This window comes from Mytilus californianus, unplaced genomic scaffold (genome assembly GCF_021869535.1).
Source record: "Mytilus californianus isolate M0D057914Y unplaced genomic scaffold, xbMytCali1.0.p SCAF_18, whole genome shotgun sequence".
NCBI classification, from domain to species: domain Eukaryota; kingdom Metazoa; phylum Mollusca; class Bivalvia; order Mytilida; family Mytilidae; genus Mytilus; species Mytilus californianus.
In genome coordinates, this window is record NW_026262666.1 from 11,110,650 (window position 1) to 11,130,736 (window position 20,087).

At 31.6% G+C, this 20,087-nt stretch overlaps 1 protein-coding gene across 1 annotated transcript; it reads left to right on the plus strand.

The window, feature by feature from the left end:
• Positions 1-310: 310 nt before the first annotated feature.
• Positions 311-17,525, plus strand: LOC127726731 (acid-sensing ion channel 4-like). Its single transcript, XM_052234206.1, has 7 exons — positions 311-537; positions 3,568-3,666; positions 6,237-6,378; positions 7,052-7,117; positions 9,869-9,959; positions 10,784-10,890; positions 15,663-17,525. Exons 1-7 carry the CDS (start codon positions 472-474, stop codon positions 15,800-15,802), a joined length of 711 nt encoding a protein of 236 aa, XP_052090166.1. The 5' UTR covers positions 311-471; the 3' UTR covers positions 15,803-17,525.
• Positions 17,526-20,087: the final 2,562 nt, after the last annotated feature.

The window sequence follows — 20,087 nt, forward strand, 5'->3', positions numbered from 1 at the left end:
TGATCTCTGAAAATTATAATTTAGATGTATGGATATATATTCAACTAAAGTGTACTAATCTATTTTTTCTGATGTTTATTGGACAATTCCGAGGTTTTCATAGCAATCATATGATCAATTACACTTACTATTCTTAATTGCATAATCACATTTTACAGTGTATGCTGGGCAATAGTGTGGCTAGCAAGTGCTTCAGTCCTCATCTATATCATTATAACTGAGTTAATGAACTACTACAGCTACCCATGGATTTCTGCCACGTACATCCGGTTGGATCAAAAACCTCAATTTCCTGTCGTGACATTGTCAATTTGTAACGGAAATGCATTCGATTTGTCCTTCACATCTTTTACTTTCGACGATGGTTTAGTAAATATCGCGGATGTACCAGTTATTATATATAAAGATTTCATCTTTTACGATACATATACTGATAGATGTACTAGTCGGAGATTTAACACAAATGGCAAGATGTTAACACGTCGGCATGGAAGACGGAATAGTCTGTTAATTGAAACGAGAGCCAAGGAAATACAGGTATTACAAATAAATGAAAGTGTGCCACCAAAATGAGGTAATGCATGATAAAGTGGCATGTTCATAACTATGTATTTAAAGGTAGATTACACTTAATAAATTTTCTGTGGCTTTGAAAACGAGAGAAAGTTTTAAGGAAAATTCTGAACAAAGGGCGACAGCCCTAAGATTAGATGTAGCCGAGGAACTTTCTCGAGTTGAAAGACCATATATAAACTGTGCATTGCTATATTTCTGGGAAATGTCAATTACGAATAACTGAATACTGAGTTAATAATACTCTCGTGGAGTAGCAGTATACCAGCAGCGGAATCTACTCAGTACTATAAACTAAAAATAATGCTTTATAATTGTTGCGTCCAAAGCGCTTTTATGGACTTGCATTCATCAGTAATGTTTAAACCAAAATATGAAAACCAAGACTGTATAAATATTTGTTTTCGGATTTGAGGAGCTATATGAACCGATAGTAAAAAAGCCACATCCTGAATTCTAATTGGATTATCATATTAAATGCGAGTTATTCCCAAACCTTATCACTAGCAACTGGACTTCTTTACTGCTGAAGATAGTTAATAAAAAAAATAAGAAGATGTAGTATGATTGCCAATGAGACAACTCTCCACAAGAGACCAAATGACACCGAAATTATCAACTATAGGTCATCGAACGGCCTTCAACAATGGACAAAACCCTTACCACATAATCAGCTATAAAAGGTCCCGAAATGACACATGTTAAACAATCCAAAAGAGAAAACTAACGGCCTAGTTTATATACAATGTAATGAACGAAAAATAAAAAATAATACACAGCAACAAACGACAACCACTGAAATACAGGCTCCTGAGTTGGGACAGGCACATACAAAGTTGGAGGGGTTAAACTAGTTTGTTGGTGCCAAACCCTCTCCCTACCTGAGACAGTGGTTTATCAGTAATGAATAAGAAGAAACTATAAAAATCAGTTGAAAAAGTTTATTTCTCATTGTCTCGGCTTAACCCTGAGGCCATCCCTACTTTTCAAGGGGATATGTATCATTTTTGTATAAGTTTTATGTGTTGTTTTTCGTGATATTACATTTTGCAATGAATGTGTTGTTTCTATATATAATGATATTTGTATCTATCTTTTGTCATAAAAGTTATTTTCATTTCGGTCATGAATAAAGGTAAGAAATGTACATGGACTATGGTTTACAAATTGAGTAATGTCTAAGGGTAAGGGTAGACAAGAAACATTTTAAATCAGCCCCTGTAAAATGCCTAAATAAAGGCAACAGAAGTATACCGCTGTTTAATAGTCATAGCTCGATTTAACTGAAACATATCCGGGTCACAAACGAAGACCGATAAAAAAACACATCAACTATAAGACGAAAACAACGGAATAACAGAAACACTGAACTGCTACAAAAACAAACGACAACATACATAGAAACGGACTATTTGATAACAACTGCCATATTTCTGATTTGGTAAACATTGGTTATGAATCATGATCATATTGTTACAGAAGTAACTCAGCGGTATCACTGCTGATCCTTCCAGAACACGTGGTTTTTGAAGTGTATTGTTAATTTAATTGGCTCCATCTTCTGATTTCTGTGCGATGTTTAAATGACTGGTGTATGTTTTTGTCTTTTTTTTTAATGGTGATCTCTGTCATGCTGATACTTGTGATCTATATTGCAATGGTGATCTCTGTCATGCTGATACTTGTGATCTATATTGCAATGGTGATCTCTGTCATGCTGGTACTTGTGATCTATATTGCAATGCTGATATCTGTCATGCTGATACTTGTGATCTATATTGCAAAGGTGATCCATGTCATGCTGATACTTGTGATCTATATTGTAATGTTGATCTCTGTCATGCTGACACTTGTGATTTATATTGTACTGGTGATCTCTATCATGCTGTAATTTGTGATCTAAATTGAACTCGTGATCTCTGTAATGCTGACACTTGTGATCTATATTGTAATGGTGATCTTTGTCATGCTGGTACTTGTGATCTAATAACCAATATCTTGTCTTTAATGTTTACTTAATTTGTTCGAGTGTATTCTAGAAATTTAGAACCGAAAACTGTCAATGAAATATATTAAACTGCCCTCTTTCTTTCCATTTGTATCGTTATGCATTACGGAAAATTTACCTTTTCCGGAATTGGTTCGGAATTCGAAGTCGACTGTTTTTGTTTTTGACCAACAGATATAATGCGGATACAGAAACCTTTATTTGAATATGAAATAGATATCAATCAAAAACATCTTCTAAAAAACATTTTGAAGATATTCTGCAGGCACTTGAAAGAAAATATCCCAAAAACATTTTTATGACATTATTTCATGTTCATAATGTTTTTCAAATGTTTTGAAAATATTTTCAGAAAATATTTGTGAAAAGATTATCAAAATGTTTTATACACTATTTATTTTCACTTTATCATGATATTTCTTGAAAAAATTTTAATGATATTATGCCAATATTTTAGGAAATATATTTGAAAATGTTTTTGCGATATTTTTCAAACCATTCACTTTAATGTTTTTAAGACATTTTATTGTGATATTTTCATGACATTTAACATAACATTTTTATAACATTTTAAAAATACTTTTGTGTTTGCTGGGTATAACTTTTTTGTGCTTCAATACAAAATATTATTTTAAATATATTAGCATTTGACGGGGGAATGTCTGTGGATTTTTTATACGAAATCTAAGGAAGAAAATGTAAAAGAAATGATTAATTGAAAAATGTTTTTTAGAAGTGTTTTTTTAAAACTCTTGTTTTGAAAAAAAAATAATGGTTAAAAGTGCATTGATAGGCCCAAAAATTCTTCACTTTTGTCGAAGTTCAAAAACAAAATTGGTCATACCAGAGGAAAATTTGAAGTTGAGATTATCCACTGCGTTTCCATCCGTCCTTTATAGAACAATAGTTGCAGCCTCTTTTAGTGGTCATTGTTCCGCTGGCTCTTACATGAGTACCTATACATTTTCTTTTTCAATATATATTAGATTGCTGTTCATAATCCTGAAGAGGAGCCAGACATGTATACAGACGGTATCACTGTTGGACAAGACACTGAAACATTTATAGAAGTGCACAGGAGAGAGGTGGGCTTTTTGATTTGTATTTAAATCGAAATAATATTTGATTTTAGAAACAGAGCTTCATTCTGATATATTCTGATCAATTCGCAATTCAAATATTATCGCGCCTATGGTAATTTATAATTATAAAATGTCTTACTATATTTCTGAAAAAAAAAACCCAAATATTATATTTTTTTTAAGTTATATTGTCATTAAGGAGGCTTGAGGGTACAAAAAATTTCAGCAAAATTTTAAACATTTTTTTTTTCATTACAATTTTTTTTAGTACACTAAGTCTTTTAGTTGTTACTTTATGATAAGGTACAAAAATCAACCAAAAAAATCGATTCGTTTTGGCCTCAGATGACTTTTAAAATGTTATATCATTGAAAAAGCTCCAAATTGTCTCCCTTTGGGGGAAAAAGGGCATTTTTTTTTTGCATTAAAATTGAAATATCTTTTTTAACTCATCGGTGACCTATATTTTTTATTATTTTTTTCAAATCAGCTGTACTTAAACTAAACAATTGTAAAATTTAAGCGATTTCTGTAATTTAGTTTTTTTTATTTCGATATTACCTCTACTTCTATTAGTTCAACAGAAAAAAGTACCTTAACAAAAATGCATGCTTCTTTCGAAGGCAGATTGTGAGCTTAAATGAACGGTGACCCCATTTTTTTATTTTTATTTTTCTATTCTGTATATGATAAAGTTCATTTATAGAAACAAATAGCGAAATCCTATATTTAAAAAAAATGGATTTATACCCTCGAGCCCCCTAAAGATAAAAATACCAAGAAAAGAAATGAGTTTTTGAGGAATTTCAATTGGATCATTTTCTTAATCATGCTAATCGTTAACACTGACATTTCTTCTGTTTTTATAATCCATATATTCTATGTATTGAAAGGGTAATACGTCAATAAGGCAGTAACCCAGCCAAAAGAACATACTTTAGTAATCTCTTCCTTTAAATCTGTTTCTCAATTCATCTCATATAGCATGTAGTATGTTTGTTTTCCTATTGATTTCCCTCTCTCCGTTAATTAAACAATTTACGACATGAGAGTTGAGCCAGTTGTTTTCTTAGTTAATACATAATGAAATGTTAAATATGTGTCAATGCCTTAAATAGAAGTTTGCTTAATAATGTTTCCTTTTGTGGCGTTTATGCTAAGGAAAGAAGTATGTGCATTAAACACTTGAATTTGAGTAAAGGGGGTGCGAGCTAGAAATTCTAAAGAATTGACTGCTTTCTGATTTTTGTCTATTGGGCGTATTTAATCCGTCATCTGTATTTATATCGTGGAATATTCAAATGCAATATGCTTTGATTGTTTATTTCGTACACTTGAAAATATCGCATAGTCCTTTTGGTTGTTAAGAACATCAAACAATTGTTATATCAAATAATATATGAAAACCAACTTTTTTTCTGAAGTATTTTATGACTTTTTAGTAAAACATATTACTGCTGTTTAGATGCTGTTTAAGATACATTTGAATAAAAGACAAAATCCATGTTCTGCAATGTAAGCCCCGTTCCATTTTAAATAATGTTTGCTCAAACTGAAACGCAGTAAGAAGAACATTATGACAACTAAAACGGACATTGTTTTATAAAGATTATTTCTTCGATTTCGTAAAAGCTAAAATTTTGCCAAAACATAAACTTTCCCCAAAACGTGATGGTCTTTTCATGGAGAGGATCTAACTTTCGAAAACATTTGAAAGAATCAATATTTGTGATCAAAATAGTTCATCTTCTAAGACAAGATGCAACACACAATTATTTTTTTTTACTGACAAAAATAAAACAGAATTCTAAGTGTTTCGATCAGAAGAAGTATTTTTTCTTTCTTTTATTGATGGTTTATGCATGAAGCAACTGCACTCTCCAAACATAATGAGGTAATTGAAGGCATCTGGTAAAATGATAGCCCTGTGTTTTAATGTTTATTTTTATTATTCGATATCTCGCATGTTTGAATTTCAAAAAGATCGGCCGAGGGAAGACAATTCTAATAACATTGGAACTGTTTTTAATATATAATATACAAAAAACAAAGGAATTTCGACGTGTGAAATTTGCAGACTATACAATGGTTGTACACAATTGGTTACTTCTTTGCATCTAAATGCCTAGCATGAATATTTGTAACGTCACAAAGTTCAGGTATATTCCACTCTTGGGAGAATTTGGAAATTCAAAAGTGCATCTAAAATGCAGTTGCAAATAAGTGCGAATAGAGTTGAATTTATACCTGGAAGAGGAAGTATGCAAATGCGAAAAGAACCTGAACAATCGAAACAGTATCTCTTTAAGTTTTATTCACGGGTTTTCCGGATCAAAATCAGCAAATTCGTTCTTGTAATTTTATAAATATTTACATGGTATAATATGTCTTCGTAGCAATACGAAAAGTATGATGTTGTTTTTTTATATTACAATATCAAGCTCGAAAGACTCAAGTAAAAAGTACCGATTTTGTTTTGTATATTTCAAATATATCTCTACCGATGTTATGTTGTATTGTATGTTGCAAAGGATATCAATACCGAATCAGATGTTGTTGTTTTTGTTTTATAGTATATAGCTTTACCAAGTCCATTCATATCTAATGGGAATCAGAAGTGTAGAGAAAACTCAGATTACAGCTTTTTTGATTGTAAACGTAAATGTTGGAACGCATTATTGGTGAAACAGTGTGGTTGCACTATGAACCGTTCAGGTATTGTTTTTTCTGCCGTTTAAAAATAATTCATTGAAAAAGAGACATATCATACATGATAATAAGAAAACATTGATAGGAAAACATAATAAAAATCATAACACATTTGCAAATTAGACCGACGAGCTATTGGTAAATTCTAAAAACTATTTTCGTAAGAATTGTTAAAACAAACAAAAATTGAATTCGAAAGTTTTAAATATTGAAGAACAATATTAATCAATCTGAATTAACACAAAGGACGATAAATCCAACTTGGCAACAATTGTGTGATATTCAAGAAATTCCTACGTACTATACTATTACAATATCGAAAATGCTCAAAACTAGCCAAAACGAAGTACTTACGAAAAATAAATCACAAGATAATACATGCTCAAATGTAAACAAAAGAAAATATTAATTACTTCAGTTTTGACAACAAAGAAAAATTTTGATACAAGTTAACGTTTTAAGTGTTATTAATTTTTACCATGCCAGAATGACAGGAAAAACAATTTGTTTGTTTTAAAATTAATAAGAAAATATCTGTTTTGAAAAATTATGTATAATCACCATTTATATAAAGCATTAGAAAATATTTCTTTTACTGGGCCTACATTGTCATTCTTTACCTTATTTCACACTATACTTTTTATCTTTTTGTTGACTTTTTACTCTATTTTCTTATTAGGGAACGGAACATATTGCTTCGATATAATAGATGACGAAGTTTGTGCCTATCTTCTATGGACTGATTGTAAGTGTTAATTCTTTATTCTTTAAGTAAATCGTCAAAAAAATATAATAGACATATTTACACTTTTTGGAGATTTGCAAGCATGTTAGACAACTGCAGGATATTAATATGATTTCACAACTGATATGTTAATTTAAAGTGAAGATACCAAGGGGCAATAAAAAAAACAGAAGTCGATAAAAAAAATCCAGACAGTTCCGATCATCACTCAGGAATTTCCTGACATATTTATACTGGGCGCCATGGAATCATCCATCGAGATGGCCTTCGAAGACTGCCGATGATCACATAACCCGATATAAACATAAATATAAATATAAATAGACAAACAAGCACGTGCAATGGTATAATGACGATTTTTTCAGGTTTGTTTGATTTCTGTTATTGTTTAGAAATATATGAAAATCATCGAAAATATTCTTTTGTTGGTCGGATCAGTCAACGAAATGGTTATTCCTAGTGGCTCTTTTGTTTCACTTTTCAATGTTGATATTCTTATCTTTTCACTGAATAAAAACGCTGACCATATGCTGAAGATATGCGCAACCCGTCTCCATTAAGGTTCAAATAAAATGTTTGGTGAATGCGAACCCCATCAAAAAAAGACTGCTCATTGCTGGTCTTATTTCAATATTTCGCTTTTATAAATATTTGAAACAAAAAATAACAGCATTCTTTATTTTTGTCGAATTCGAAGCTAATGCCCAGTTAAACTAAATATCCAACTTGCACTATTCATTACACAATCAAATATATATAGGATGCAAATAAAAAAATAAAATAGTATGGACGATTTGAATCTGTATGTTTTGTTGCTTTTTTAAAGAGATAATTTAATTGAGATGTCACTTTAAAGTAAATAATATGTATTTCTCCTTTGTTTGCGATTGTTATAAAACAAATTTATTTTGTTTGGTATTTTTCTTTTCTTTTCAATGGTATTGTTCTTCTTTTTTCTTTTTTTAATAACTTTGTACTTGCAATATAAAATGACAAAACATATTTAAAAATCAAACCTCAAAAAGATGAAAGCTGCAAAGAATTTTCAAACTGATATACAAATAAGGAGATGAGACAATTATCCGCCAAAGTTCAAACAAAGTGGATGTAAGCAATTTTAGGCAACCGTACGGACTTCAACAATGAGAAAACCTCATACTGTATAGTCGGCTATAAAGGCCCCGACATGAAAAATATGAAACATTTCAATTGGGAAAACAAACGGCCTAATTCATAACATAACAATTTACGAAAAACACATATCACAGACAAGAACCAACGACAACCATTGAACTACAGGCTCCTGACTTGGGACATGCACATAAAGAAGGTGTCGGCGTTAAACATGTTTGTGACAGCTCAACCCTGCCCCTAACTTGGGACAGTGTTACAGCACAACATAAGCACAAACTATAAAAATCAGTTGAAAAAGGTTTAACTCATCATATCGATACAAAGCAGAAAAACATCAAGCAAAAAATCGACCGGACATGGCAGGGTATATATCCATCCCTCGGTCCTCATCCTTAACAACAAAAAACACACGAAGTACATATATGAGAGTTGAATAGCGGTATGCGCAAAAGTCCTAACTTGAAGTCAAATTTGCATGTCTACACGAATTTGAAAGTCAAATTTGAAAGTCTACATGCATTTGAAAGTCAAATTTGAATGTCTATATGAGCTTGAAAGTCAAATTTGAATATCTACATGAACTTGAAAGTCAAATTTGAATGTCTACATGAATTTGAAAATACAAAATTGAGTTATGGGTAATTTAAACCGAAAAACCGATAAAAAAAATGTTTAACACTTAAATATTGATTTATTAAACTTACTGCTACAGCTTTAACCGTAAGGTACCCTGATAAGTAAATATCTATAAGAACATGGTTTCATATAGATAAGTATCAATTTCTTATATTTCATGTTATAATAATACAATAAAATACAATGTTCAATAATAATACAGTACACTAATCCCAAATTAGTTATCTTATGTCCCTTCATCTCATTTATCAATTGCATGATTTAAGGTGGTACCTAACACTACAGGGAGATAACTCTGTAAAATCAGCTAAACGTTTTAATTACGTTGTATTGTTAAGGAAATATTAAGCTTCTCAATGATTAAAATTAGTGTTTGTCAAACTGCTATATATCCAATGAAATTTTTCCGAGAAAGTGATTGGTTCAAGTTTTTCGAAATTTTTATATTTTTTTCAAAGGGTCAAAGTAAATATTTTGTCAAAATTTTATGAAAATTAAACGAGCCAAATTAATTTTAGTCAAGGTGTTGGGTACCACATTAAGTGTGTGTAATATCGATTTATCTTGATCGGATATAAGATTTCAAATGTTTACTTTCAAAGTTTACGTACACAGATCGAATATTGAAATGGAATGTGCGAATGATTTTGAAAAAAAAAATAATGTAGAAAATAAATAATCAAACCTAATATGCTATAATTGAATATAAATTAAAAATTTTGAAATGATATGTGCAAAAGCTAAGCATTTAAAGTGAATTGTTGTACGAATTGAAAACAAACTAATGTTTAAAAAGAAAAAAAAAAAATGAACTGAAAACCCACTTGAAGATCAAACGTAATGGATCGTTATATTATAAATTTCTTTGAAATATTAATTAAGGACTGTTACATTCCATGTTCAATTAGGTAAAAGAATGGATAAAAGAAACATGATCTTTGAATTTTACATTTATTCAACAATATAACGCTTACTTTACAGTACGAAACAAAGAGCCGTCATCAATATGTGCATGTCCTCCGGAATGCAAGGTCATTACGTATGACGTGGTAGTATCATCCACAGCGAAGAAGTAAGCATTATTATTACTTAGGTAGTAACAGTAGTTCTTTGGGTCAAAATAAAACCACTTTGAAAATCAGTGGCTGTTGTAAGGAAATGGATAAGAAGGCTGTTTGTTTTTATAAAAAATAATGAGTTTCGTGAATAAGACGAAGCAAAATGTCTATATGCCCTAAAGGCGACAAAATATGTTGTACATAATAGTAAACCTGAAACACTGCTCAACACATATATAATGGTATTTTTTTCGTTTTCTGCAGGGAGACAGATACCAGGTGCTTTAAGACGAACGTAATTTCGCTCTACATCAATACACATTTATTAAATACGTACATGAGACAATATTGAACAATTTCTATTTGACAAAATCATTAACTTGGGCTTTCTCTCGAACATATATTTGATATCACTTCAGCCCTTGATTATACAACATGCATTTAGATAGCAATGAAATCAGCATGTTTTCGTTATCCACATTCAACAATGTCTTACTGTTCACAATATATATACATATTACTTTTCAGCTTATGTATGTGAAAGGTTTAAAATTTTCGAAGACGGACTCAAATCAATGGCTCGATAATTACGAGCACAAACATGCTTAATTAAAGCATTATTGAATATACAACTAAAACGATGCATTATTTCATACGTAATGTCGGATTTTTATAAAAGACTTGATCTATGTTAAAACTTTTTTTTGCATTGTAAAGATATTTGTAAAAATTAGAAAAAATTACCTACAGCAAAATATGCACTTTTACAATTATATTGTTGTCTTATTCTAATAGATTTTAAAAATTTCAAGTTGAAACAAAATCATTTACTTTTAAGATACGAAGACTATGTTCCCAATATGATGATTCGGGTATTTCTGAAAGATTTTTCAACAACAGTTACCGAACAGGTTCCTAAATACGACGGTGTTACGTCATTATTAGGTAAACATATTTTCTTTTTTCAGTTTAACAGATCGTTCGTCTTAATTGGACGGTAATGTCTACGGTCCACCATGACTGTAAAGTCGTGTTGCCCTTTTTTGACTTCTTAAATAATCCGCAACTAACCCCAGGGTGTCACATGATTAGCAAAAATTGGTTGCAATTCTACAAAAGCATGTACCTATTTTTTTTAAAGTAGAGTTCATGGATGAACACATTTTATGAAATATTGCAAAGTTGGAATTGACTATTGTTTTTTGTTATTTATTTTTGTTATTTTGTAGGTTCTTATACATCAAAATTTCAATATATTGAGAGACAAAATGATGTAATAAATAAAAGATAATGTCAAGCTATCAAACAAATATCGGTTATTTAAACGTTTGTTTTGATTGTGAATTGTCACAATGAGATTGACAGGAAAATTATTTCATTATTTGGCAGATTTCTTAGTTCTTTATAGTCTATCTTTTGTTGATATTTACCAGCATCTATGCTCGTCAATGCACATATGTAATGTGATCTACATCTTCCAAACAATTCCACTTAAACCGATGGCAGGGTCTGTTCTGAACTTGCAGTCAGGTGTTACAGTCAGGTGTTACATTTTGCTCCGTGTTGAAGGCCTCAATTTACCTTTAAGAACAGCAATAAAAACGCTATTCCTTTGTTTTTGGTTTTGTCAGGTGTGTGTGGGCGAGTTTCTTTCATGAATTTCAAAATGCGCGTCCGGTACAGTAAAATTGGTTCCGTTAATGTTATTGTGACACCATATTGCTTCTTTTTCATTTCAACAACTAGATAAAATTGAGAATGGAAATGGGAAATGTGTCAAAGAGACAACAACCCTACCAAAGAGCAGAAAACAGCCCAAGGCCACCAATGGGTCTTCAACACAGCGAGAAAATCCCGCACCCGGAGGCGGGCTTCAGCTGGCCCCTTAACAAAAATGTGTACTAGTTCAATGAAAATGGACGTCCACTAAACTCTGAAACATATAAATGAACTAAAATTAAAAAAAACATACAAGACTAACAAAGGCCAGAGGCTCCTGACTTGGGACAGGCGCAAAAATACGGCGGGTTAAACATGTTTTGTGAGATCTCAACTCTCCCCCTATTCCTCTAGCCAATGTAGAATAAACAAACACACAGCAATACGTACCGTAAAACTCAGTTTGTCTGTCAACAATTGAATAAACCAACTTAATTTCCAGTGTTTCGTTTATTCAGCCTGGCAACTAATCAAAACCAAGATGACGTCAATCAGACTATCCACCCTAATTCTGATTGAAAATTGCTCAACTATTGAAATCTAAGTGTTTTGATAGGTAAATCTCCTAAGAAGTACCATATTGTCCAATCAAAGCCGGTATTTCAAATTGGTCTAGCATCCCCCCATCCAAATAAAAAAGGAATTCATTATTTGTATGAAGTTTCAATAGTCCATTTTTCTTTTACTCAATAATCATACAGATTAAAAGTAATTTAATAATGTTTTTACACCTTTATGTATAAACTGTATATTCTAAAACGTATGCACATTTTCATAATGTATACTGCAAAAAAGTAAGGGTTGCAATTCCCTCTGGCAATGTTGACTTGTAGAAGACGTTTTTTGCTTCACCAGTTTGGTTTGAATGCTCTACAAACATTTGATATATGACATATTTGACTTTCAAACTATTGGTTTTAATCGTACCTTGTGGGGCTCGTGTGCACAGAAATCAGTATCACATATTTGACCTTCCAACTGTTGGTTTCGAGTGTACCTGGTGAGGGTCGTACACACGGAAATCAGTATTATAATTCTTTTTTTTCAATATTCAACGAGGAAATGGGTTTGACGTTGTATAACTAAATTGCCTAGATTTACGTTTAAAAAACAATAGTGTGTCGACCTATTTTTATGTCAATTGATATTAATAGCAATCAATCTAATTTCATATAATTAAAAATTTATTTCAAATACGATTGACTCAATCAAACATCTTATAATTATAGGTCATTCGAATTATGTTGAATCAATTTATTAAATTGTATGTATTTCACACTTGACACATCGGGATTGACACAAATGTGTAACCAGATCAGCTCAAACCTTTTTAATACAATGGTTCTTTTAAGATATAGTCAGAACATTAGATGTCGAACGACACTTACCTTACCGTAGCTTTGTAATATACAATAGATATTTGCGCAAAAAGCAAATAACCAAATAGAAACAATTAGGTACTGAGAAAAATCCTGTTTAATTCATATAAAAATTTCAAAAATGCGAGTTTAAATTATTGCGATTATAACCCTGTCGCATTTTTCGCAATAATAAAAACATCGCAATGATTTCTAAATTTACAGTATTATAAATAAACTCATAATAGATACCAGGATTGTAATTTGTATTTGCGCCAGACGCGCGTTTCGTCTACAAAAGACTCATCGGTTACGCTTGAATCTAAAATAGTTAAAACTGCCAAATAAAGTACGAATTCGAGTTGAAGAGCATTGAGGACCAAAAATGCCTAAACGTTTTGCCAAATACAGCTAAGGTAATCTATTCCTGAGGTAGAAAAGCCTTAGTATTTCAAGGTTTTGTAAACAGTTAATTTATAATTATGACCATATCAATGATAATTCATGTCAACACAGAAGTGCTAACTACTAAAACAGTGTTCCCTTTTAAGATATCTTGGCCAATGGACACGTTGTCTATTCACTTAGTTAGCGTCTATCTGTCGACCACATATTGTGATCACTTCGGCCTCCTCAAGAACCATAACGCAGGTGTCATAAAAAGGATAAGAAGATACTAAAGAGTTAAGCAACAAAAATACCGAACTCCAAGGAAAATTGAAAACGGCAAGTCCCTTAACAATTGGCAAAATCAATAGCTCAAACACATCAAACGAATTGAAAACACTGTCATATTCCTGACTTGGTACAGGCATTTTCGTATGTAGAAAATGGTGGATTAAACCTGTTTAAAAGCTAGTTAAACCTCTCACTTGTATGACAGTCGCATACAATTCCATTATATTGACAACAATGCGTGAACAAAACAAACAGACATAATAGGTAAAAATGACAAAAATAGGGGTACAGCCGTCAACATTGTGCTATAATCTCAATCATATTATAAAAACAAACAAATATGTCAACTAAGAAAAACAAAATGGCATATGCAATAAGCATATAACATTGAAATACAAGATTACTAAAAATGACAACAGCACAACAACACAATTGTGGGATGTACAAGTACCGAGCCACGTCCAAAGAATACTACCAAAAATGGACCAAATAGTAAACTTTACAAAGACAAATAAAAGAACACTATGACACGTAATTAAGATGATAAGCAACGTCAGTACCTAGAATCTATACATCAAGACCATCAGGTATTATTTGTGAAGTTAATACGGAATATTTATCAACAAGGTCTTGGTATCTTCCGATGAACTTTTTTAGAAAAAGGACGAGACGTTCTTTGACATAACCCTGGTTCATCAACTTTTGGCTCAGACACTGGTGACGTTTTACAAAGTCTGAGTAGCAGCTGCAAGCTCTTGAATATCGAATGAGTTGGAAAATTTATATCTCTAATGCAGGTGAAGTTGGTATATTGCTACTAAGGTGGGGAAAATTGATAATTTCAAATTTAAAATCGTCTCGTTTGTCATAGATTCTGGTACTGATATGACCGCTGATGTCAAATTGGAGGTATAAGTCTAAAATGAGGCGGAGGAAGCCGTGTATGCTGTTTCTTTAATTTCTAGTTCTAGATGATATATTAAAGGAACCCCATCAGAAAAGTTTGGATTGTTTATGGAAAGAACATCATCAATATATCTGAATGTGAAATTAAATGATCTGGCCTCTTTTGGTCTTCTTGTTTTTGACAAGTGTCTGAAGGAACTCCGACTTATATGAAAATAAGAAGAGGTCGGCAAGGAGAGGCGCACAGTTCGTTATCATAGGAATGCCGACAATTTGTTGAAAAAATGTCTACCTCCTAATTCAACAAATATGCTGTCAATACGAAACTCAAGCATACTGATCACTTAAATTTGTTCCTCTGTTTAGAATGTTTACCTTTTTGTTCACTATTAACAAAATGTGCCGTATGGTATCCCAAAGAAATAAATGTATAGCGTATGCTACCATTTTTATATTGAAAAGCATTGTGGATTATTTCTTGTAGACGATTTTTGAATTTCACATGGGGAATGGTGGTATACAGGGTTGAAAAATCAAAAGTTTTGATAGAATTAATTTCAGAGAAAGATCGAGATTTAAAATTATCCAGAAGTTCTTTAGAGTTTTTTAGAATCCACATATTTTTAATACCACTACGCGAGTAAACAGTTTCACAGTATTTCTGAAGACCCTCTTTAACTGAGGACAGAATTTTTGTCAATATAACGGACAATTCTTTTGTAGAACATGCAGATGAGCCGGCAATGTGCCGTTGTTTGTCCGGAAATTTGGGAAGCTTAGGTATCCAATACAAACAAAGTAAGTCCTCAGATTTGCTGTTCGATGTAATGTTCAGTGAAGCCATGAAGGACTTAAGATTCGCCAAAATCTCATCAAGAGGCGATCAAAAACCATAATTTGTAAAATACAAACAACACTATGGCAAAAATAACCAACATGACAAACAAACAAGCAGCAGCCAAAATAAAGTAAAAATATATCTCATGTATTAATTATATAGATTGTTTAAGCAGGTATTCCCCATTGAATTGAATAGACGTATATTTCTTTTTGCAGCGAATCTTGGGGGACAGATGGGATTATTTCTTGGTGCAAGTATCCTTACCATAACAGAGCTGTTGGAATTCATTATATTCATTATGTTGTCGCTTATTCAACGTCGACCAAAAAGAAATGTTGTTCAAAATGTAGCTTAAAGATATACCTTTGGATCAAGCCAATAAGGATTTGCTGTTATTTATTGACTTTAAGGGTGTAGTTAGGTGAAATTAAAACAAACTAAAATTTAAAATTGATACTTTAAGTCAGAGATGCAATAGTTAAGGAACAAAATAAACCAAAAATATTGATAAGTTATGGAACTCCTTTTTGCGATATTTGATTTTTTTTTAAATGACGGGAAAAGACTGACTCGGACTTTTACCTTATATTTAGCTTTGGCATTAATTGGGTCTCAAATCGTAAGAAAAAAAATCTTGAATCTGCTTAAATTTTGGTTTTGACCTTTTTATGAGCTGTTGATGTCTTCTATGAAAAGAAAACAGGGCGATATGGGGCAAAACATTTTACCCTGCATCGTAGGGAAAAAACCCAAAGGAGACCGAACATCTGACAAAAATTCCTAAACCTGACCTGACTACATCCTTAATTCTTAATTATGCTTTATTTGTTGGCAATATTGACAATGCAAATTATACTCACATAGGTAAAAATATGAAAAACATTGCTGGATTTCCCTCAAAGAAAGAAATCAAAAAGCAATAAGAACTTAAATTGTTTTAAATCACGAAATCAATTTTACCGCATCAGTTGAACATTTTGACAAATAATTACTCTACAGTGATGGAAGAGGCCAACATATTTGAAAATCCAAAAACTAATGCAAACGATAAGGAGCTGATATAACCGAAACAGATTAAAAATATAGTCAAAGGAAAATGAATCCGAGCTATGCATGTGGAGATACAATATTCAATTTTAAACGATTCCCTAAGTTTTAAACTTTATAAAAACAATATTCGTGTTTTCACGCAAGCACCAGATTACTGAGTCACTGGTGTAGTGATTCCCTATGAGACTTACAGTCCAACAACAGACGTATCAACCCTGTAGTAATATTAACATCAAACGGTGCATGTACCACTTTTACTGCACCAGATGAGCATTTCAACAAAAAAATGCCGCTTCAGTGATGCTCGAAGCAATATTTGGACAAAAAAATAAAACTAATAAATTACCAAAATAAGCAATAATTAAATCCTTTTTAAGATACTGATAATTATTTAAATCAACCTGTAGTCGAAGAAAGAACGGTCAACAGATTGAAATCGTTTGTCAAGATTAAAGAGACAAAACACAGATAATATTGTTCTTTCCAGCCTCTGTATATGTGGACAAGTTGAGAGCAGCAAACACTATCTGCTAGAATGTCATAATTATAGACTCATTATGACACAAACCATTTCCACACTACCAAGATATGTTAATATACAAACATTATTATCAGGTAGTGAACTGATCAGTGATGAAAAAACGAAAGTATTTTTAAAGTTGTACAAAGTTTTATTTTGGAAACAGGAAGATTTGGTTCATAAACTTTTATTTCTATGTCGAATTAGATGTTGAAACTTTATAATTTACTTTATTTTTTTGAAACATTTACATATTTTCACAGCTACATGTGAGACCACAATTAGAAATGAGTTGATCACATTTTTCGATCAAACTGACTTCTGAGTAATGGGCAAACCACAGAATAAACATGTAATGTAAATTGAAAATTGTATTATAGCGGGTTTCTTTACACTATGTTATTAATGTTGTCATTCTGTTAAGGGAGACGGATTTATATAAACTCTTTTTGATTCTATTGTAAAATTGTAATTTGTGCACTTTTGAAAAATAAAAATATTGATTAAAATAAACACAGATAAACGTAATCATTTTTAAAGAGACCAAAAATGGAAACACATATCAACAATATTAACCGAAACAAAAATGTTGATTACTTTTTCTTTAAGATATTTTAACAGAACTTGCCCAACTTCTAATTATTGTATTTTTCTTACTCTGATATTATCATATTTCTTTCATAATTTCGTCTAAAGAATTTAGAATTGAGGAGACCGGTTTTTATTTAGATCCATATAGATTCTTTAGTGAAACAATGAGTTCTGTCTTGCGATATTCATTCTGAATTGTTTTTATTGTATAATCAATATACAGAACTTCAGTGTAATGTAGTGGGGGAAACCGGAATCATATCTACAACCTGATCTATATGTTCATAATGGACCTGACCGTAATCGAAGATCACACAGTATACCAAACTCCGTACAGTGATCGTTTCCGTTCCGGAACTATTTTCCTTTGCTCAATTTTTAGAGTAGTATTCGGATCGGAGCTGGAACTGCCGGGGAGTTTGACAGTATACGTATCATTTAAATAAAAGGCGACATTATGATTCTTTTGTCACTCTATCATATTTTTTTTAGATCTTCAATAACAGCGGAAGACCTAATTTTCTATGTAAACTGATTTCTATTTTTATTCTCCGTTAAATTCCATCTTTTCAGATTACCATAATTATATATCCTCGTCTCATGGGTTTTCGTGCTATTAAGAATGCATTGTGACGTCACAAGTCCCATTGAAAAAGCATAGTATGAATTCATATGACGTACGAAAACATGATCTGACCATATCCTTTTTCATTCCCCTTTACGGAGTGAACTCAAATTATCAGAGGTTTTGTTATCATAAGATTTCACCTCATAAAGACGAGCCAGAAGTCCACAAACGTAATATTAAATACAAATATGTCAATTATGGATTTGGTTTTATCAATTTACCCCCGTGTATATTCAGTAATTGTTATGTTCAATACGTTTTGCCTTAATACTTATGATTCTGAATCACTTAAAAAAGCATAACAGAAATATAATTTTTAACTATACCATCTATTGATTTCGACGTTGATAATGAAAATAGTCCTGATTCGAGGTTTAAATATGGTTCTTGTTGCCATGCTGTTACAGGTGAAAGTTATCTTCTCCAATGCGGAGATGTTATGATTATTCTAGAGAAGGGACCGAAATAACTTCTCCCTTCTTAAATCCACTGGAAGGACTTTCGTAAAGTCATTAGCAACTCTATTTTTTCTTAGTGCAAATTTTGATGTAGAAGAGAGAAAGCTGATAAAAATGATTGGAATCTTTCATAAAAAAAATGCATAAATCATTTGGAAATCGCTTGAAACAATTCTAAAATAATGTTTTACAAAATCGTTCTTGGAAGGTCAGTTTGTCTCCATTGACAGTTAGGATTTATTTACTCCATGTACTCTGTACACTACATTACCACATAATTTTATAAAGCATAGCTTTTCCTATTTGGTGGAATGGTCGTTCAACATATCTTAGTGTAAATATATATGTTGAAACTGTTACAATTCTTTTTTCAGTAATAAACTTATAAATATTCAATCATTAGTCATACAAAGAAATGATTCGAGATGTTGATTTTTCACCTGATAATATTTCTGTTCGCTTTGGAGGTGAAGTGATTGGTATTCCGATGGAGACTAGCTATTATGAATTAAATTCATGGGTAAGATAATTAAGGATGTTCGCTACTCTTGTTTTCGACTTTTTTGTCATCTAGTTTTATCCATGTAGTGCCAATAAAAAAAAATTCCCACTAACCCTTACTTTTCTGTTTAAAATTTTAATGCATTTAGTTTAACAAGCCATTTATGAAAATCTTATTAAATCCTTGTTATTTTTTCATAGTTGTTGAAAGAAAAAAGTGTCAATGTTAAATGTAAGAAAAATCTAGAGATAATTATTTCCCGCCAAATGTTCAATTGATTATATCTCGAAAAGAAGGTCGCGGACCTATCATTTTTATGTGCTATTTAATTTTTGTTATATATATATACTATCAATTTATAACAGTCATTTAAAAAGCTTGTTATTTTTAAACAGAGGAGCGAACATCCTTCACGCTACTAACATTGATTTTGTTTTGATAAAATTTAAAGCATATCTACGTATGTATTGCTTTACAGTTAAGAACTGTAATGGTCCTACACCATGTCGATATTCTGGCATTGCATAAGGTCATGCTTTTATCAGACTGTTTATGACGACTTTACACTTAATCAGATGGATGGGGCTGATTGAATTATAATCTGAAAAAACATGGTTGTCGTTTCTTTATGTGTTACATATTTGTTTTTCGTTCATTTTTTGTACTTAAATTAGGCCGTTAGTTTTCTCGTTTTAATTGTTTTACATTGTCATTTCGGGGCCTTTTATAGCTGAATGTTCGGTATGGGCTTTGCTCATTGTAGAAGGCCGTACGGTGACCTATAGTTGTTAATTTCTGTGTCATTTGGTCTCTTGTGGAGAGATGTCTCATTGGCAATCATACCACGTCTTCTTTTTAATATTTGTTAGTTGAAATTGGCTTTGAACTAGC